At 32.2% G+C, this 23,656-nt stretch overlaps 1 protein-coding gene across 3 annotated transcripts in view; it reads right to left on the minus strand.

Annotated features, from left to right (window-relative positions):
• Window positions 1-13,341: 13,341 nt before the first annotated feature.
• LOC111501929 (uncharacterized) overlaps window positions 13,342-23,656 on the minus strand; it is an 18,290-nt gene continuing 7,975 nt past the window's right edge. For all 3 annotated transcript variants that reach the window (XM_074174108.1, XM_074174109.1, XM_074174110.1), the window contains exons 3-8: window positions 23,121-23,374; window positions 22,849-23,026; window positions 21,235-21,347; window positions 16,295-16,438; window positions 14,626-14,748; window positions 13,342-14,531 (exon numbers count right to left, since the gene is read on the minus strand). In XM_074174108.1, the coding sequence (XP_074030209.1) occupies window positions 13,479-14,531; window positions 14,626-14,748; window positions 16,295-16,438; window positions 21,235-21,347; window positions 22,849-23,026; window positions 23,121-23,374 (1,865 nt within the window). In that variant the 3' untranslated portion in view covers window positions 13,342-13,478. The remainder of the gene's footprint in view (window positions 14,532-14,625; window positions 14,749-16,294; window positions 16,439-21,234; window positions 21,348-22,848; window positions 23,027-23,120; window positions 23,375-23,656) is intronic.

Genomic DNA, 23,656 nt, shown 5'->3' on the forward strand with positions numbered 1-23,656 from the left:
AAATTGAAAGAGACTTTTTTCAAATCGAGGGATAACCCCCTGAGGGTTATGATCGACAATTTCATAGAAATGCAATTCTGGAGAAACGATTTCGGAACGATTTGTTCAAATTTTCGTTGAAAATGGTTCGACAACGATCGCTTCGAGTCATACTTTTAATAGATGAAGCATAGGTTCAGTTGGATAGTTCGAACCACAGTTACAGACATTGATTACTCTCCTATGTCAAAGGACGAGGCTTTAGATGCAGATCAAAGTGCATTCGAAAATGGAATATGAAGTTAAGAGATATTGTATAAAGTTGAAATTTTGTGAGGACAAATTAAATCTGAAGAAATGAACGTTGAATATTCAATTTTAGAACATATGAGGTTATTCAGGACACTCATATTTTAGTGAAAAATGAACGCGCGTCGAGTAGACTATTGCAGTTCTGATGCCGAAGTAACATGCTGGTTTTGGACTTTGGATTTTTCGCCATAGATTCTAGTTCCACCTTTCACGTAAATATGTTCATCAGTTTTTTTTTTAATTTGAACACAAAATTAGTGAGAAACATTAGATTCTTTTTATCGTATCATGTTTATCCCACGATTGGGAAAAACAAACCAAGGTTTGAACCTTAGATTGATGATAAAGGATATATTAGATACTTCAAGATAAAAACTAATTGAATATATTTCGTTTTATGTTATAATCTGGTCAAGTCCGCCTCCGAAAAATATGAACGAAAAGTCATCTGATTCGGAATAGCGCGAATAGCGGAATTCCACAAGCGAAATTCGTTAGTCTGTTAGGCCAAAAGCAGTAAATTCCATAAAATATTTTAGACATTACAACGTTGCTGAATATCTAGGCACCTCACGGCGCATGCAGAAACATCTCTCTACGATTCGATCATGCGTACTGTGGTTCATTATCAAAAAGTTGGGACAGTGCACTACTGGGTCTTTTAGATTCTACTGTGGGCACCGAATGTTAGGGGTTACCAAGAGCCGCTCACTTCACATATAGCCAGCTTCACTGTAATGATCCACACGAAAAGGGCGCCTGCACATGTAAAAACGGAGTAGGTGCGTATCGGGTTCTGAAAAAATTGTAAAACATCGTGGGCGAGCGCACGTATATTTTCGAATATGAATGTGTTATTCGGATTATGAATGTCTAATTGACGTTCCTTTCCTGGTCAGCAAATTATTCACTCTTTCTAATACAAAAGGTTATAAACCTAACACTAAAACACATACATTTTCTTTTGATCCCAAATAAACTGTTTTACTCTCGTAATCATTTCGAAAAAACTGTTCGTTTTTGAGTTACGAGCGATTTTATATCAAAATTTGTAACCGACCTATACTGAAGTTCTTTGATTATTTTAAAATCCAAATCACTCATCAAGAGTTATATTTTCATATAAAACTCAAACAATTTTCAGATTCAATACGTATCTATGGACCACAGACGGATCCTTGTTGACGGTTGCTGTTTGTCACTCGACAAAAAATTTTTCTTGTAGTTTAGAACACTCATTAAGAAAAACATGTAGTGTATAATGCATCAGATGATTATTTTTCTTTTTCTGCACAGGAAAAAATTGATATTTCAACTCTTTGTTACAATCCACACAAGCACTTTTCCCAAACATCAGCACTGTAACACTCTTCTCGACGCACGTCCCATCAACCAAGTTGGCGTTTTCAAGTGATAAAGTAAACTGTGTATTTCATTATTCTACGCCAGATGTTTCAGTTCCCTCTTTTATTCTTCATCTTTGTTCAATACTGCAACGTTGTTAAAAAAAACTGAGATTTTCATTCGAATTTGAATTCACCTCGCAAATTATCCTATAGTTGAACACATTTTGCAAATAATGCTGAAACAATGCTGCAAGAATTGATTAAGATAAATTTTTGAAAGTATAGATACTCAATACTGAAAGGTACCCTCGCATATGGCGATATAAATACCTGATCTTGATTAACATCAGTATTGATTTACTTTTAATAAACTTAAAAATTCAAACATTTTACTGAATGGCCAATTGGATTCAAGGAGATTACTGAACGTGTTTTCTTAAAAGCCAAAATTGTATTATTGATGTAGAATTGATATATGCTCTATCTATAGGTAATCATAATTTGACATTGGATTCATTGTTGATAATAATCTCAATTTTCACAAGCATGCCCAGTACATCAAAAATAAGATATAAAAAAAAAATTTTTCAAGAAAAATCAGCTGTTTGAGCTCCAACAAAGTAGTTTGTACTGGTTTTTTTTATGTCAGTCTTTTTGTGGTGTCTATAGAACACCGAATTTATTTCATGTAGTGTGCAAAGAATAGGCTATACCTATTCAACTTTCATGTTCATCATGACACGAATTGATAGAAACATTAGGTAAATAAAACGGGGTGAATAGGAACAAAACAAATGACGCTAATCATCTTCAAAAAATATATATCCGAAACTACTCGATATATTAGAATTTTGCATACAACTACGTTAATGGGACATATTAAAGTATGTCTGGGCCAATTTGTTAGTTTGTAAATTGGTTTTTTCTTAACTTAGCACATAAAGTTTATTCAACGACACATACGTTATACGATCTCTCTCTCTCTCTCTCTCTCTAATTTTGGACGTTGCTTCCCACTCGAGCGCATTTGTCCAGGCTCCTCCTGTCAAAGTTGACAGATGACAGGAGCTTCGTCGGGTGGGGGAGCAGCGGCCTAACTCCAAGCAATGCTGCCACCCCTTTTTTGTCGAACTTTTTTTGCGATAAAAACAATTCAAATTTAGATTCCTATACCTGATAGACTTCCACAAATAATAAAAAATGCTAGGACAGTAACAATGTTTGAACACAAACTGATTGAATATATCAGAAATCAACCCAATGTTGTTTATTAGGCATAGAGTATCAGTGATTAGTTTTATATTCATGTGAATTCGTTTTTCTTCTTGATTAATGTAATTCTTCTATATGTAATGACTGTACTATTATGAGTGTTGTTTTATAGTTATAAAGCAATTTTAAATCTTGAGTGAATGTATTTTGAATAGGTTAAATGTTTTTTTTTTAATAGTGTATATTAGAAATTTATATTTAAATAAACTACTACTACTTCAATCAGTTATAAAGAGGTCTAGTGAATTCTCTACCTAACTGTTTTATCATTTGTATGCTTCGAGGGAAATCAGAAAATGAAAAACGGTTTACCTTATGATTATTTATTATCCGAGTTATACTTTGTACATAGTCTTAACATCACTAAAGTATTATTTTAGTATTTTCTCACTTTTCAAGGGGCAAAGATAGCTTTTCACAATCAATGTGAAAATCCATCAGTACAGAAAATTTTCACTTCTGAAAATATCTTTGTGGGTCCTAAATTATCGATTCAATATAATATTTTGAAGGTCGCTTATATAAACTGTTCAAGTGGCAAAATATGAGTCGTAAAGAAAATGCACTTAATTATTTTTACATTGAAACTCCACTTTGAGGTCTCTAAACAATACTTGTAACAAATTGAACACAATTTTTAGTCAGAGCAAAATATGTATCATACCTTCAAAGTAAACTTACAGGTTAGACACACATTCTGGTCGTCTATCACACAAGTTTGGCTCTTCTGAAACCGATTAATCACCTCTAATATGAAGACCGAATGATCTGTCCACTACAATTTATATGTTTACTCATACGTAGTCATCCAAAACAACACTCACAATTTGTTTCTCGAAAATTTTCAGGTGATGTATTGCGTTTTGGCTGAAATTTTCGACAACTTTCAAAATCTGTTGCAATAAAATGTTGAACCAAAATGGGGAAGATACATCTCAACTGTTGTATTTGGAAGGGGTGACATTTTTGTGACTCGTCTCGTTACCAAAGAGTCAAATAATTAAGAACTCCAGCGAGAGTAAAATCTTTAAATTTGATCATCACTCATGTACAAGATGTTTATCTAATGTAGCAAATAGTAAATTTTTGAACAGCAGCTTCCTTTTTTCGAAAATAATATGTATATCCTCCAATGCATAGTAATTGTTGAATGAAAGTCGTTTTTTGTGGAAGAAAATCAGATTTTTATCGACTTTCTGTGGGTATTTTCACCTTCCACAATTTGAAAAATATGAAAATATTAATGGAGAACTTTATACCGACACCTTTCAAAACTAACATTGCATCTTACATACCGGGGCTATCTGAAAAGATAATACGAATTGGAAATAAGATATGATGTTGGAATTTCGTACAAAACAAAAAAACACCGAGATCTATTCTCACAAACAAATACCAACAAGAGAGAAGGAAAAAAAAAAGGAATAAGGTATCTTGTTTTTGTGGTAAAAGTTGTATGAAACTCCGAGGCCATTAAATATGCTTGAGAATGAACATCGAGATTATATCAGAAATAGACAATCAACAGGATCAAAATTGTTAGAACACACTTCGAAATCAGACGGTGAACATCGATTTGAATTGACATGGCGAGAATTGCCAATGAATCTAAGAGACGTAAACTTGAAGAATCTGTATTCTCATATCCGGAGAAAAGTCTATTTCGAACAGCTCCTTAAAAATGGATTGTACTTTGCTACCTGTTTCGAAGATAGGTGGCGAAATAGCAACAATATCAGAGAACTCCATCATCAAATGTTTTAGGACTCCAATCAACAACATTGACATAACTCACATTTCAAAAACTCCTTCGTCGTTTGACGAAGAAGTTGAAATAATCAGCAAAGAGCTGTGTATAGAGGGAGGGGCAGATTTTGGCCTCCAAAACGTAGGTCTTTTTTTTTGATAGGCAAAATTATTAAATACGAGTTACTTATAAATAGATCATTTTTCTTTGTGAAAAATACTTTGAATTTACGTATATAGTCTTATTCGGGTAAACTAAAGAAGGTTACCCTTTCTACAGGTGTATAAAGTTTCCCATTACAATTTTAATATTTTTTAGATTGTGGAAGGTGAAAGTATCCAAAGGAGGTTGATAATTTATTGAATCATCATGTGTTGAGTATGAACTTGACTTGTAACGATCCATAATAATTATTTGAGTATCCCTTCTTGGAATGTAAAACAACTACTAAAAGTTTCTTTCCCAACACCAAATCGTTTGTTTTAAAACCTCGACACGTGTTTCGATCACCAAGTGATCATTTTCAAGAGGACGATCAGTTTAATCACCAAGTGATCATCTTCAAGAGGAAAATCAGTTTAATCTTCCTCTTGAAGATGATCACTTGGTGATCGAAACACGTGTCGAGGTGTTAAAAATAACGATTTGGTGTTGGGAAAGAAACTCCAGTAATATTCATTACTACACCAAAGGTTCCAAACAGTGCATCATAACTACTAAAAGTGTTAATCAGAGTTAAGTTCCAAAGCCTCTCCCTTATATAGGAAGTACTGAATTGGGAAAAAATAATATCAGAGACGTTTTCTAGGCAATAGAAAACATTGAATTGTTTCATTCCTTAGATACATTGGATAAGAACAGGTGCTGTCCAAAGGCACATTGAACAACATTGAACGAACATTCAAATGAGATTTGTATACTTCCTCTATTTGTTTCAACATTATAATTTCTTCAACTACCAGACAATGGTTGGATCTGAGCTTGACACTTTTAAATATTCGAAATTTGAATATATCAACCATGCTAACACAACATAAGAGCAATCAACATATTCTGTACTTCAACCCAAAAATAGTTCAAAATATAATTGACCAAACATTCGTATATATTTCCTTTATAGCTAAAACCTACAGTTTTTTATTATATCTACATGTACCTCACACAACCTTTTAGAGCTTGTTATAATAATTTTCATACGGCGGTTATTCACCATTTAGACATTGTACGAAACCAAAAATTGACACAAGACCTGCTGCTCCTATTTGTTAATTTTGAAAAGTACTCGATACTATGAATATATTAAACGAAAATGTATAACCACCTTTCTGACTAGCTCATTTTTGGTTTAACAGCGGAAATATTAGTTAAAATCCAATTCAACTAATTCTTAGATGTATCTAAAGTTACCTTCCTTGTCAATAAAATTCAAACAGGCATCACCACTTTTTTAATACATTATATCAACCTAATCAGAAATGTGGCAGTACCAATAACCCATATTTTCAAGTTACATTTTATATCAAACAAATTCTTGAAGTCGCTTCACATATATGCAATTTTTGAATGCAATCAACTATTAGCTGATTTATTTGTTAAATGATTATAAGCAAATAGAACACACTCTAAATTTGATTGCATTTCGTTCGATTATATTTTACAGAAACTAATAATAATGGTCAGCAAATGAACATGTGAAACAAAAACATAATCTACGCAAGTGTAATAAATACATAACTATTCTTTGTGCTCAACATTATTATGTTAATAATAGATGGCAACTGGAATATTGTGTGAAAGCTATTTTCCAGGTTTTTGGCAGTGGTCTGCAGGTTTTTATGGCTGACATTTTGTCTACTACGGCGGTAGACATTATCAAAGGCGGAAAATAGCTTTTACAGTTATCTCCGGCCGTGAAAGTGTACATTCTTTTAGCTAGAATTTTATTTGCCGAGCTTTATTGCCCAATATATTACATGCGAGTATTTTTCATTTCATTGGCGATATGCAAAGCGGCTTTTCGAAAGTATTGCATTATTCCTATTGTAGACATCCAACTCAACACACCTGATGAATTGAATCTCCACATCAGCCCTCTTTCAGTATCATTCTTAATTGTGAAAAGGATGTTATATCTTACACTTTCGTTGAATTGTTCGAAAACCATTCATTCTGAATAAACAAGTATTCTTGATCACTATTTTAATAAGGTAGTTCCTCCGTGACTACGAGAATCAAAAGTTTACATGAGGGAATAACTGCAAACGCAACCACATTGAAACTTAGTTGACAAGACTACGGCAAAACCCGTAGGCCAATCAAAACAGTGTTGGTTTTTAGTTTAAAAATATATGTTGATTCAATTAAAGTTCAAAAATAAATATTGTTTCAAGATTTAAAGTTCAATTGCTTTATTTTATCAGCTTCACTCAACTCATTCTTCATAGGATTTCTTTGACTCATAACATAAATCTTACATAAGAGGTTCTGTCTTTTAGTTCTACAGTGTCATCCCCAAAGTATGCACCATATGGGAAACTTCTTTATTAAGGGTTTTTCGACAAAAAGTTATTCCTGATAAAAGTTTGTGCATCCCCTAAAACTAAAGATGCACCAACAAAATACAGTAAAACACACGTAATATATGAGAAGCCTTCAAATATTTGATTTTGAGACTAGAGTAAAATACTCTTATTTTGAAATATCTCGGGAAGTGTTATTTAAAAAAGTTGTTCAGCATTAAAGAATATATCCAGATTTGAAGTCATAGCCATGTAAGTGAAGTTTTATTTTTTTGCCCACTTTTTTTAAATGGGCACTACGAAAAAAAAATTGCTGAAACGATAAATAGACAGCATCCTGTATAAGACGGTTTATTTTAAAAGTCTGAAATATTACGAAAGACACAACTATGATGTTAACCACGGTCAATTATTTTGAAGGGTAAAATAATTTTCAAAGTTTTTGGTGAAAAGTTTATTTTTATTTTTTGTTAACACCGAAAATTACTCAAAATTATATAGAACTGTGACAAGAACTTGATATTCAATAATATTAAATCACAACTCAAAATAAAATAGGTATTTCAGAACAAACTCGTTGATTTTTCTGAAGATATTCTTGTCCAAAATAATCTCCAGAAAATCAACGAGTTTGTTCCAAAATACCTATTTTATTTTGATGTTTTGTGATTTGATATTATTGTTGTTCTGTGTTAACGAAAAATAAAAAAAAACTGCACCATAAAATTTGAAATTTATTTTACTCTTCAAAAAATTAACTGTGGTTAACACCATAGTAATGTAATTTGTTAATATTGCAGGCTTTCAAAATAAAACGTCGTTTACAGGATGCTGTCTATTTATCGTTTTAGCAAATTTTTCTTTTCGTAGTCCCCATTTAAAAAAAAAATAAAACTTCACTTAGATAGATGACTTCAAATGTAGATGTATTTTTCGATGCTGAACAACTTTTCAAAATAACATTTCCCGAGATTTTTCAAAATAAGAGTACTTTACTCTTGTCTCAAAATCAAATATTTGAAGGATCCTCGTATAATACGTGTGTTTTACTGTATTTTGTTGCTGCATGTTGTTTTAGGGGATGCACAAACTTTTATCAAGAATAACTTTTTGTCGAAAAAACCTTAATAAAGAAGTTTCCCATATGGTGCCTACTTTGGGGATGACACTGTATACCAAGAAAATAGAAATACTTGAATCGAATATATTTAGCATAAAAACCGAATACAAAAAGTGAAACAGATGCCGAATACCAAACGAATATTCGGCGCATCACTAGTTATGACGACAATAACTATAAGAATTTAGGATGCCTCAAATACTGAAAATTTGAAAGAAATGTTGAAAGGTGGTTCATTAACTTGAAATATTCCCGTCACTATATGAAAGGATTTATAACATTGTTATAAGAATTGGTAAGGGCAACTTTCTTTTAATTAGCAACAATCCCTTACGGCATAAAGTTCCAAAGTTTGATGAAAATGGTAAAAGTATATGAATTTGCGGAGGAGCAACCTTGGATAAAAACGAAAATTCTAAATGCAGGCTATTTTCTACACCAAAATGCTCATCATGGAGAAATTTTTCGAGCGCGGTGAACTCATAAAGGAGCAGGACTTCACACCTCATATTAGGTGAACGCTACAGCTATGGTTCATTACTACACTAAGATTATATCGGCCATTGTCAATATCGTGCAAATTTACCACAATACAGTTAAAAATATAACACAGGTGAATAAAATTTTGTATAGACAACAATTTCATGTATACAGGGTCTGATGAAATATACCCCAAAAATATTTTATACAGGATATGGCAACGAAGTAATGCATTCGCATTAGAAACGTGAAATGAAAAGTTTTCATAGTTAAATTTCCGTAAATATGAATTTACATTGATATTATTACCATTTCTAGGTAATAAATATTCTCTACGAATTAGAAACATCTGTTACGATGAACAAGCATTACATAAAAAAGTACTTCTTTCATTTCAATTCTAACATTATAAACTAACTTATCAGTGCATTACTTCAATGACATCATATTCTTGATGGGATTGATAAAAATTTCACTACAGGATGTTAAAGTTTTCCTGTATAAACAACGGTGTATTTACATTTACCCTGTATATTCAACAAAATATATACATTTTCAATAATACGCAGGTACAATGTACATTATTCAACAAAATAAAAAAATAATAATTTCAAAGTATTTATTTTTCTGTTGGGAGGAATTTCAAAAAACTCAGTAAGAAAGCATAATCTGCACTTTTCAAAATATAAATTTGTAAACTATGTTGGCAAATATTTATCTTAAATGACAGATGGACCTATTCATATTCACCTTACAAACTAGTCAATAAGTTACTATATCTTAAAAATCTAAATATAGAATATGTATATATCATTTTTACAAGCTATATCTAAAACTTACTCACGAATTATATCTTTGGAAAAAATATGTTATACTCTTCAATGAACCCTTTCAAAATCATAGAAAACGTTTACATTTCTACTAATCATGTGTTTAGGCTCTTTGAAACATCTCAACAATTTCAAGTTCGTAAATCGACGTTTTGATTGACATATTTTGAATAATTGCCAAGAAATACTTTCTTGAGAAATTGCGAAACTCTCTTCGAAGCACTTTATATTCGAGAAAGTATTTTGCAAGTAATTTTTAATCTGTATAAAAACTACAAAAACATCAATAAATATTTTTAAATTGTCACAGCCTAAAAATTGAAAAAATCAATTGCTACTCAAGGCCCTTTCAAAATGTGTGACCGTAAAACCCTATCAATGTATTCATTTCAAAAGACAACAGTCACAATATCAGATGTTTTTTTAAAACTGCACATTCATTACGGAATTTAAAATTTTCGAAAATTAGAGAGCCAAATGTTTTTGAGCAATGATCTCACTTCAAATTTAGTTTTATAGTCAATGCAGACTCTACAACAATTATACCTCATCTTGCATTACAACAAATTTTTTGCAATATAGAATATTAACGAATAAACAGCAGTATGAGCAATTTCTAAAAGTAATAGTTTCGTTGTCTCTCAAAACAAAATCGTCATTCCCGATTGAAACCCTCTTTAGATCATTATTAAGTACGGATACAAAGAGTAAGTCAATAAGGAAGCTGCCATGAAGAAGACTTAAGACGTGATAGTGAGGAAATAAAACTATTCTCAAATTACTTTGAATGCTCAAAAGCGTGTTGAATTTGGTCACTTGAAAAAATTGTAGACTGCAAACCGCTGAATTTTCAGGGAGCCATATTTGATACCTCTAAGAAACGACTATGATTGTCATAGTCTTGAAGTAAAAAACGAATTTCAGGTTAATGCCGTCATTTGAGAATGGAGCACATGAAAATCTTGTACGACTTTCATAAATTTAGATTCTAATTACGATTGGATTCTTTCCTAATCAAACGTCACACTAAAAAAAACTTGCACTTAGGAAAAATTTTCGAGAAAGTAACCTCTGAAGCAAAAGTGTCGCTTTCGTGAAATTCGTTTTTTTTATATGAAACTTAAAATTAGGGTTGAAAGTCATGTATTCTTGTACGTTTACAAATGCATGACCAAGAAATCGAATAGGAATTTATCAATCTTGCATATATAGGTAACTTTTGCAAAAATGAAAATGTTTTCCCCATTTTCTTGTAAGGCATTCGGTTAGGAAAGATCCCAGTCATAATTAGTATTTAAATTTATGAAAGCCATGCAAGAACTTTTGGCAATTACCCCCAATTTGGGTTGTTTTGGTTTTACAGAATTTTTCTTGCACCACCTGTAACTGACAGCATGCTGAAATTAATTTTCCACTTTCTAAAGAGTATCAAATGACACCCTAAAAATTCGGCAAGGGCTGCAGTCTGTTCAGAAGGTTGAAGTTTTCTTAAATTTTGTTCAACGCGAAATTACAAAACATAACAATGTAATTTTCAAAGAAAGATATCTTTGTATTAGATAAAATTCATCACCTATGCAATTTATTTCAATGCTTTTTTTTTAGTTATAGTTAGATGCAACATAAGTCACTGAATTAAATCAACAATTTACCATGAAAATTTGTATAAATTCTGTGATGATAAGTGCATTTTGCAAATGTACGGAGTCAGCTCACTTTTTACATAGGAGTCTTCTTAATGGCAACAGCTCGTGAATAGTTTAATATACTGGGTTTCCAAATGTCGAGATTGAACCAAAATCATTTGCCAATTTCCAATGAACTCTTTATTGGCATATATATCCTGCATTATCTCTAGATGTCTTGAAGTTTTTCTCAGAATTTGAGAAGACAGAACGAAATAGCAATGATTTGCCCTTTTTCAATCAAATGAAATGGAAAAATCGAGCGACAAATTAGTAATTCATCAATCATTCAACAAAAATATACTCAATACAAAAAGTTAACAACTCAAAAAACAAAAATATACACATGAGAATTATGCAAGATTGTGTGGTCTTAAACATTAAATAACATACTTATATTTTGCATTGATTCGTTCTAAGTAACGCACCTTAGAGCACAAATTTTCTTCTAAAACAAATCTACGTTGTTTCTAGACTACAGAATGTCCTCTACAAATGGCATCTCACTGTGTTTCACTTCAAAGTAATATTGTCGTTTACTTAAAAAATTGATTTTGAATTATTTGAAAATCCGGCGGTAGCAGATAGATACGTCAGGATCAGTTCAAAATGCATGAATAAAACTTGAATCGAGAGCATTACATAATATGTTTAAGATTTCATTTCATTATTATTTATAATTTTGACAACATATATAAAAAGCAAACTTGTTATGAACCAATATTACTTGTCAAATTTGTCATTGAAATCATATTCCTTTTTTTACAAATCGATTATGATTTAGTCAACATATTACAAATACCTTTCCGTCCGTATTTCTGGAGGTAATGGTTGCTTACTTTGTTCCCCAGTAATTCTTTAGATATTCAATGATTCTGCCTCAATCATATTTCACATAAATCATATTATTCTCGTTTTATCTGTCCTGACTTTATTCAATTGAAACGTATATTTTTCGAAAGTTACTAATATAAAAGGATTTTTTTCTGACACATTCAAAACATGAGATCAATCACATTAAAAAAAGTTTGTTTTATGTGTAATATAATGTGAAATGAGCCAGGCTTTGAACGAAATAACATTACTTGATTAGAATAACATCATCCAGGATAATAAACAAATTTCATAATATAAACTATTATTCAAGAAGTATTTTTCATTACATGGTAGCTTCTTCAGTTGAACTTAATTACAATAATTAGTCCAAACGACTAATTACAGTTCATTTTCAAGAAATAAAATCAATAAGGGTTAATGTCCGACTTCTTGTTGATCATTTAATAGGTAATTTGATTAATGTTTATTGATTTTTAGGTGCAGTTTCTGTCTTTCATTATTTGTATCAAATATGTCGTAGTCCTTGTTGAAATCATAGTTAATCTCTGAAGATGGCAGACAGACACCTTTCAGTTTCACCAAGTAAAAAATTTAGACATTCTCCCAATATAAACGTTTGGGAATGAACCACAAGTTAGCTTGTAATCACCTGATTTTTCTAACGCCGGTAAGGACAAGTAAACACGTAAATTAGGCCCAAAAATGTCTAGAAGTTTCAAAACGGGAATTTCAGAAAACAAAAAAAAAATTGTGAAAGAAATCCCACCTATACACGCCACTTCATAGAGAACAACCACGCTTTGAACGTGAACTAAGATCATTACGTACAGAAAGTAAAGGACAAAATTTTACCTGTTGGAATCACTGAAAATTAAAAGAAAACAATAAAATTATTAACCCCAATTGGATTTGTTAAAAAAAATACTAGAATCAATCATTATTGACCTCTATTGTTCCTAAAACTCACCTGCTTCTCTAGAATTATTCGTTATTGACCACTCATTGTATTATAAACTAACTATAATAGTTCAATGTACCAGTTCAACTAAAGAATGTACTGCACAGTGAAACACGTCTTGAACAAAGTTCATAATATGAAAAGTCATCAATTATTTATCATGGATAGAAATGACACATTAAGATATCTGACAAGACGTTTCCAAGTCATCTGTACCACCAAAAAAAATCCTTTCTCAAAATCAAATCGTCACATCTACACATTTTTCAATAAATATATATTATATTAATATCCCTCTCATAGGTCTACATTAAATTTATAATATGTTACAGTTATTGTACAGTCTTAAATAAATAGAAAAAAATATACATAATAATGACTTTCTCCCACCTACTACAACTTGAGCGTCTCCAATTTCTTGCACACCTCACCGCCGACTTCAGTGGGAAGGGGGGCGTCGCCAGCGCCAATTTCGTTCAATCCGCCGGTGCCGCTACGTCTAACAGATCTCTTATTGCGCCTAGCTTGCGGTACGAAGGTCTGAGTTGCCGACATATGCACCTGGGAAATGGAGGATTGTGGGGAGTTTGGGCAAGAAAAGGTGCTGTTATTACTAGAGGAGTTGTTGCTGGGTTTATTATGAGTGGTCAAGTCATTTGTTTTTGATCGGTCTAAATATGCTGGTTTGTAATAATTATTATTATTATAATATCTGAAGGAATTTTGGTGGTTCCTTGTGTTGCTGTTTGCAATAGTTTTAAATTGATGGGTCATCGGTGAATAAGGGGCAGGAGGTGGCGTGTTGACAGAAGTGCGCGTGTGAGATTTGTCTTCATTTTTGTTTTCATCAACGCAACTCGCCGAGGAGTTGGAATCAGTGCGTATACTGGAACGGCTTGAGTGATCGTTGGATTTTCGATTGTCATATGAACGCCTTCTATTTTTGTTGATACGGTTGTCAAACCCATTCACTCGACGATAGTCCGGGAAAATGGGACCATTCTGAGAATAACCATTGTACATTCCAAACTGAGTCGGTGGTGGACCGTTGTAACCAGAAAAATGGTTAATGTAACCATTTGGATGTTGAGCGTGCTGAATTTGAAAGTTGTTATGCAGGTTTGGCGGGGGAATTTTCACCCTTCGACCACCCTGCATTGATGAATAGTCTTTTTCTTGCTGTTCGTTGATAGAAAGGATAGAAACTACAGGTGTGTCTGAATTCCTAGGTGTAGACACATCTTCTGCAACAACAGGATCCATCTGGTGCCGAGAAGAGGCATTGGGGACATTCAACTCAATGCTTGTAGGAATAGGAGGAGGAGGAACATTGATGTTATGAGTAGGAAAAGTGAGTGTTTGTACAGCAGGTACTGAGACAGGAGGCGGGATTGAAGTCTCTATGCCTTGTTGTGTAATGTTGTTATCACCCATGTTGTAGGTGTCCTAATAACCACAAAAAAAAGTGTCAACAGTGAACAGCTCACAGAGAGATTGAAAAATAATTCATTGATACTACTACCTAGTTTCTATTACACACCTCTGCGTATGGTCCACCATTTCCCAAGTCGAAGGCCTCGGTGTAAACAGGTGGTCCCTCCATTGTGGGACCATAGACGGGTATGTTGTAGAACATGGGATCTGCTGGATTATAGGCTGGCATCTGAAAAAAGATAATATAATATCAAAATTGTATATCAGATCATGTAGCATCATCTGATTTGGTATTTCTAATAATTCCATCATACCTCAAGTTCAAATATCTCATCTGAACCAACAATGAAAAATAAATATTAAAAAATAATATGGCCGTTTGGATAAATTACATAAATATGAATAGGCTGACAATAATGATTAGTTCCTGAAAAACCAAACAAACTGAACTAACTGAACTGAATTTTGAAAAACATCGAATTGGAGTTTTCACAATTGTATACAATTTTCAGGAAATTTCTTTGAAGTTTCAAGCCATGTGATCGTGTGGATAGATAGATAGATCTTTATTTAAATAGGATATCTTAATAATATACAAATCAACTAGAATGGTAGAAATAAAAAAAAAGGTATGTGTTACATCTAGAAATGACTTAAATGTATGACAAACATAAGTTCAATAAAATATTTTTAAAGACATTACTACAAAACAGCAACATTATACATTCGAAAAATTTCAATGCAACATGTAGAAAGATAAATTACATAATTATTTGAAATATATAACGAACATTAGATGAATGGAATTATACAAATTACAGCTACAGGTAACAAAGACATAATACATATCATATTTGTTCATTTAAAACAAATTTCTTCAGTTCATTTTTGTACATGTTTAGAGATGGGCTATTTTTAATTGCATTAGGTAATTTGTTGAACCGATCAAAACCCTTGAAAAACAATGAGTTCATAGTATTTTTGTTTTTTGTTCTGTTAATATATAAGTTATTATTATTTCGAGTGAAGTGGTGGTGAATATCGTGATGAAAGACAATATACTGATTAAAATATACTGATCAAAACATACTATTACATAAGATGAGATTATTTGGTTTCACAGATCTGTCTCTATCATGGTTTGAAAGCTTATTGACTGGTTGATATCACCAAGTTAGGGTAGGAAATGCTACGTCAACTATCATTCATATAATGTCGGGAGTAACTCAAGGGTCTCATTGTGCACCTGTTTTGTTCAACATCTTTACTTTCTAATGCTCGCAGATGATTTTATAATGTTCAGACCAATAGAACCATTGGAAGATGTTCCTCGGTTACATGATTGAAACACCTTGGATAGGTGGTATATTGAAAACAATCTACACATGAACATCAGCAAATGTAGTTTCATCAGCTTTTATAAAGTGAATAGAGAATTTCATACCTTATACTCCATTAATGTTAATCCACTAACTTCATTGAAGTGACACGAGTTGTCACTTCAATGAAGGATCTAGGAGTTATCTTTGACGAGGAATTATGATTTGTAGATCATATAAATCATATTGCTGTCAATACATCAAAGCTAATGGGCTTTGCATATTATAAAACTGCAAACTAGTATCAATGAAATCACGTTTTCTATCATCTTTGAAAAAAAAATTAAGGCAAATTAAAAAAAATTCAAGGGAAAATCAAGCGTGTGGTCGATGTTGTAGTTTGAAACCTATTTACATCCACCTTCACAGAATATCTAAAGTAAAAAAATCACTCACCTGTTGGCTATAACAAGGTGGCCTTGGGGGACTATTGGAAGGCGCGATTGGGCCACATTGTGGTCCTCCGGGGCCACCCTGGCCTCCAACAATATACTGTGCGGAGGGCGGAGCTCCATTTGTCTGGTAGAAGTTGTAGTCATACTAGAAACGATTTCAGAAATTTATATTCAATAACTACAGAGTGTATCTAAGAGCAGGCCATGCCAATGAAAAAACTTAAAAAATGTGCAAAATTTTCTAAAATAAATAGTTTGTTATGGTAATTTTCAAAACTACCAACACAAGAAATTTTCTTTCTGTGAACCATTCATCAATTTCAAAGAGTAAAACGATAGTCTTTCTGATAATATAGATTCAAAATTAACAATGTTCTCGGGACCTATCCTTAGCAGGTGATTCTAAATGTACTATCACATTTTGGAATTTCACTGCCATTGATAATTGCCGTTTAAAATGTGACAAAAATTACAATGGTTTTCAACATGAAGTGTTGGAAATAGATCTCCAGATGTTTTGTTAGAACAAAGATTTCAAAAATATATATATCTGAACTCAAATATTCGGTCAGCATCTACAAAATATACCTAAATAATACAAACATGCCAAATTTGTGATTATTCATCATATATGATAATAGTGTTTTGCATCAATCCTCCATTGTAGATCCAAATTCATTGATCTTTTTAAAAATATTTTACAATATTCAGAGTACCAAGTACCATATGAAAAATAGGTTTTTTAAAAATTGCATGGCGTGAATTTCTTTTTATAATCAGAAAAACATAACATTGTTTGAGTATAAACCGACCGATTCAGAAGTTATGCCAAAAACAATGTCAAAAAGTTCATCTCTTCAACCATATCTATTTTCAATGAAAACTCATTTGCAAAATCTGCTATGTAATTAATATATTAAAAAATTATGGTTTTTCATTATTAAATTGATGGATGTAGCCATTACTACGCGGTAGAAGATCATAATGAAAAGAGAAATGAAAATTTCTATGTTTTTTACCACTTTTATTTGTAACTATCGTTACTGCAGTTTCGTCCTATACAGACATTCTCAAACTTATTGTATAAGTGGAAGAAAACATAGAAATTTTAATTTCTCTTTTCATTTTCATTATTAGATAATATATTGACCATTTTTTTGATACTGAGTGAATCAAAACTCACTTTTCCAAGATGCGACTTTTCCTCAAAATTTAGATTTGTATATATGCATAAATATCTAGATTGAATTGAGAGGAGTATATTTTCAGTAGTGATTAATTTTTTGGGAATGAAATGTTTTGGCTTTCAACTTCTCCATCTCTATAAAAAAAATGGGAATCTTCCATTATATTCAAAGATTGAATCCTTCAGTATCCCAGTCAAATTAATTTTCGGAAATAAAAAAAAAACATTCATTCAAAATCTTTTGTTTCGAAGAACAACTTTGTTCGAAATTTATTTGGTTTGTTTTTATGGTATAACTAACCCGTATCGCTAGGTATATACTCATGCAATTCCATATATTTACGAATCGTTTTTTACGGAGAATTCAAATGTTAAATAAAACAGATTAAGGAACATATTTATTATTACCTGAAACTTCAATATGAAATATTTAACTTCAGTCCTTACTCACAAACTTCTAATGAAAGTTCGATACACACACTGTATATCATTCATGCTAATAACTAAAACTGTAATGGACAACTGACATTGGACTACATGCAACACAAGTTGAAACAGAAATAGTTTAGTTTACACACAGAGTACCACCAAAAGTGCCCCATTTCAGGATTTTTCAAAGAAACTGGATAAAAAATGAAAATATTATAAAAAAATGTAATTTCTACTGCTCGATATCATTGCTTCCACATGGAGAAACCAATTCTAATTGAACCAAAGCGCCGCCAAAACAGCATAAAAAATTAATCAGGCATTTGGCAATGATAGTGAACGGTCTGTTCGACGTTGGTTTGCGAAATTTCATTCTGGAGTTGTTAGCATCGAAGATGAGCCTCAAAGTGGTCACCCTACAGTAATCCAGGACGATGATTTAAAACGTATTGGAAAGGTCAAACAGCATGAAAAATGGATACCCCATGATCGATAGAAATTGTCACATTTCGAGGTCTATCTTTGCTTTTGTGCAACCGATACAATTCTTTTCTCTATCGGATTGTCACCTGCGACGAAAAGTATATCCCCTACAAAAGAAGACGTTCAGGACAGTGATTGAACACTGATGAACCACTTGAGAGCACTTCCCAAAAGTGAAAACCCAGCGGAGTTCTATTGTGAAGAAATCGACAAAATGTACTGAAAATTGCGTTAGCAGTAGCGGGCACTGGCCAACAGAAGAGGTCCGATCCTGATCAACGTCAACAACGTCCGCACGTCAAAGTTCTGCCAATGGCCTAATTCGATAGGACTGTTAACACTTACTACATTATGCAGTGCGTTTTTATTCAATAGAAATATATAAAAATACAATATCTATAATGATCCAGACATTCAAAACAAAAATATATACCCATTCAATAGCTAACCTTAATTTTTCAAAGCCAACATTTGATACCTCAAATTTTTTATTTGTTAGCATATTGGTTTTTGAACAGTTATTCTGAGTGTAAAATATTAATTATTATTATTATTACTAATGGACTTTTAATCACGTGACCATTGACAGGTTAAGTTTTTGAATCAAATCTGGATGATAGGATAATCAAAGGTAGGATCAAAGTCAAATCTCATACAGAGTGGCTCAAATTTCTTAATTTGGTCATTTCAGACATTATTTAACACGATAGAAACGTGTTAGAAAATATCATAAATTGAAATTACAGGATATTCCACAAAATTGTAGCCATAAGGAACAATGAATGACCATGAAATTAGACCAGGTTTCGCCTCGATTAATTAAAATTGTTAATTCAGTCCTTTTTGACACAACATAAGGTTCAAAGAGAATTAACTGTAACTAACTGAATGATAAATTTGTATGTATTTTTTTTAATTCTCTCAACTTGACAAGTCCTTTGCACTGAGCTACTAAAATGTGTCTCCTGAGAAGTGGTATCCACCTAAAAAGGCAATCAAAAAATGTTCGATTCCAAAAAACATTTTGGATAATAAGGAATACTTTACCTATTTCATTAAAGGATGGTTTACTTCAATCTAACAAACTAATAAATGATTCAACCCTAATAAGAACTGTTTTTCCTATGTAAAGTTCTAGATCTTGAAACAAGAATATCTTAAATAAGTTTTTGAACAGCTCAGAATATCGTGTTGAGCATTTCAATAAGTGGTTACATGAATCTACAGCAGATGATCATTTGAAGGATTCTTCATCGAGCTAACTCCAATATCAATAATTAAAAAAGCATAAACAGTGGCACATATCACAAGTACTAAAAATAATAAACTGCATGCACCAAATACAAACCGTTCCAGTTCTATGAAGAGCAATGATAATTTACAGGATGTTGGCTAAGTGAGTATCCTGTAAAAATCAGGAAATTTATGAAAACTAAAATTTTCAGAAACTAAAGAAACCCGTGATCATTTTTATCTCTTTGTTTGCAACCACAAACTTCAGAGGTTTTGACCCAGTTTCACCAATGACTATAATCCTGATCAATTTACATAGTGGAACAATTTGTTTGGGAACAGAACACATAAGTACAACAATGTAAGCAATAGGTTTGTACTATCAGAAACCTTGAGAGAGGGACGACAGGGGGCGTAGGGGGGTCTCAGTACTGAAGGCCATCCAGCAATACGTAGGCCGGCTGGGAAACAGGGTATAGCCCTGCATCCGATATGTAGTTGCTGGACTGGACAAAATTACCCAGTATTTACACACACAATTCAAATTTTACATTTCATTGAGGGTGGAATAAATAGATGAATATTTTATTTTCTTCCGAATGTTATGATACAGCAGTTATACATTAGACATCATATTTTTTAAGAATATCTAATAAATTTTTTAATAAATATACGAGGTCTGTTGAAAAAATAAGACGAATGTTCAAATTACACGGGATACGTGTAAGTGTATATATCTTTGATGAATACTAGCATTCTTAAGGCTTTGTTACAAATATTGTTTATATGATTGTTGAAGTTCAGATAATTTCTTCTATTGAAAAAATGGGTCAAACAATTTGCATCAAATTTTGTGTAAAAATGGAATAAAATGCTCAAAAACACTTGAAATGTTGACAGTATCATACAGTGATTGTATTCAGGTTCAATGACATAAAAAAGTGCATATCAGAACTGATTTGTGGATTGGAAAAAATACTGGCACGAGTGTATTATATATGAGGAGAAATACTTCAAAGGGGACAAAATAGAAGTTGATGAAATGATAAATATTTTCTGAGAAAAATGAAAATTCATCTTATTTCATCAACAGACCTCGTATAAATTGAATAAAATTAATGAAATTCTAATACATAATGATATAATAATGAATATAATAATAACTCTGCCATAAATTAAATTATTTCACATTTGCTTGTTATGTGGTTCAGTGTGATCAACTTCAAAATGATATAATACAGTATCAAAAAAAATCACGGATAATAAAATAATGAGTCCCAATTTTGGATCAAAACTTATTGAAATAAAAACTAGCAGAAATTTACATTCAAATAGATGTTGATTCTCATTATTATTGGAGAGTTGAACATGTTTTATGTTTCCACTTCAAAGTGAAGAAACATCCACACATACACTTTGAAATGATCCCTCGACTACAGTGAGAATACAAAAGCATCTCTTAAATAAACTAGTAACAAACACATAAAGCTTAGTGTATTGTGAAACTGTTATTATTACACTAACAATATTTTTCACACACATTATTTCACAAAAGCCACAAAAAAATCAGTGGATTAAATCGGTAAAGAAATGAGAAATTATACACTTACCGGTATGGGCATAGGATACTGTTGCGGCATGTAAATTGGCTGTGCGGGGAACATCATAGAAGGATAGGTGGCCGTTTGAGGAGGACCTGCCTGAGTGGGGTACACAGTGGGAGCTGAAAACAAATGCAACTATCTAGAACACTATAACGGTAACAATTTTAAAAGTGTCTACAAGAAAAGTTGTTTGAGTCAAAGTTATTTTCTGGGTTCGTTGGCCGTAGTCTTCAGGTTTTCGTTCCTAACGTTTCGTCAAAGACTGGCAATGAGGCAAAAAATCCTCTAGTTGTCTTTGCAGGAGATAATATGTTATTGGAGTTTGTCTCCAGTTTCATTCCATCAACGGTAGGCTTGACTGCCTATTGGTTCGATTAAATGACTGTATTGTGTGCAATTGAGGACAGGTAGCCAGATTTTATTATTGTTAATCTTCCTTTTTATTGAAATCATATATATGTCCTATCCATATATACTCTTGAATAGTAAATATGAATATTGCTAAGTATTTGTGTTTCTTCGAATGAGATGCGAGTGTTCAAAAAACACAAATACTTGACATAACTCATTATTATCTTTTGGGAAAGAAACTTTCTGGCTTTCTACTACTCCATCTTGATACAAAAAAAGGATGAGGGAATCTTCCAAAGAAAGGAATGAAGAAATCAATTTAAAAATAAGTAACTCTTTACATGGATGTGTAGATCATGCAAATAAGTAACTTTCAGACACAAACTGAAAGAATGTCCTCCTGAAACAGCTACTTTCATATAAACATTGAATTACACGAAAGAAAAAAAAATTCTTTCGAAACAAATACTTCTATATGAACACTGAATTATACAGAAGATACTTTTCTCTACACCGTTTGTATTTCAAACATTTGTTGTGGAATAAAAATCAGATATCATTCACATGAGTTCTACTTTAAATGAATGGTAACAAATTGCACTTACATAGAACACTGTCATCCTCACTGGTATACATCGATGTTTCGCCTTAAGACACTTGCCCTAAGGCTCTTCAGTACCAAATTGGATAACATTATAGAAAATACACACACTTCATTCATGAATTACGATTTTTAATGTAAGCACATGTACAATTTATAAAAAGTTATTTGTAAAAATTGGCTTGTCCGTTGAAATAAATAAATAAATAAATATATACAGAGGAGTAGTAGTGGATGTGACAGTAGTAGTGGAATTGATTGTAATTAAGTTAGGTCTTTAGTATTTTTTATATTCCTTTATATCTTAATATTTGTCTTAGTTATAGTTGTGCCATTTTGTTTGTATATTGGGGTCCCTATTTCTAAATAAATTGCTGTTGTTGTTTGATTTCAAAGAATATCAAACTAAAAGTCCGGAGTTCAAGGGTATTTTCATTTCCTCTTAGTAGATGGTGAATTGCTTTTCATAAAACCTCTTTTTAAATGTTAATGCGAAGGAAAAATTCATTTTCAGAATTCTAGAAAATTTGTCCAAAACTCAAGTTTCAGTAATACGAATGAAACTGAAGACATGTTCGTGGTAAATTTAGTTGGTTTAATTTGATTAACCACAGTTAGGATCACAAATATATTGAGAATATTTAATTTTTTCAGCGAGGAATACTTACGTTGGTAAACTTGTTGCTGGGCATTTGGGTCTCCAGGAGCAGCAGGTGGAGGTTGTGGATAATAGGCAACACCCCCTTGAAAATATGGCATCGCAGCTCCGGGTGGGAAAAAAAAATGTGCAGGGTTTCCAGCTGCTACATTTGGTGGACTGGATGCATCAAATGCCCGACTGAATGGCTTTAAAAAAAACATATACTTCAAAACAATATTCCACGCCAATTTAATGCAGAACAAAAATGTTTCTACACTGATTCAAATCGTAAATACAAACCTGTTTTTTGATAGCTGGTGCTATGTTCAACTTCCTTTCTTTGAAAACAATGTTATCAGCTTCCTTTAATGGTCTCTTGGCGTCATCTTCACTTTCAAACGTTATAAAACCATATCCCTTTGAAACGCCAGCTCTATCCTGTATTATTTTTGCTGCCTTTACAGTTCCATAGCTACTGAAGAGCTGCATTAAATCACCTTCGGTGGTATTGGCCGTAATTCCACCAACAAATATTCGGTTTGGAACTAGAGTCCCTGAAAATTGTAATTTATCGATAATTCAATTTAGAGAGAACAATTGTAAGTCATCCAAGAAATCAAATTTTCTTCGGTAACCTTTGAATTTCTATAATTTCATTGATTTTATTGTAATATATTCAAAAAATATTGTATTGACAATATTTTCACTACATAGTTTTACTAAGACGCAACACGTGTTTCGATATTCAATAGCTTCTTCAGGTGTGCCTTTACTGTAAACACCCGCTTGAAGAAGCTATTGTATAGCAAAACACGTGTTGGGTTTTATTCAAACTA

Source organism: Leptinotarsa decemlineata, unplaced genomic scaffold (genome assembly GCF_025532065.1).
Source record: "Leptinotarsa decemlineata unplaced genomic scaffold, Ldec_3_MD MMD2_tig00000505_RagTag_RagTag, whole genome shotgun sequence".
NCBI classification, from domain to species: Eukaryota; Metazoa; Arthropoda; class Insecta; order Coleoptera; family Chrysomelidae; genus Leptinotarsa; species Leptinotarsa decemlineata.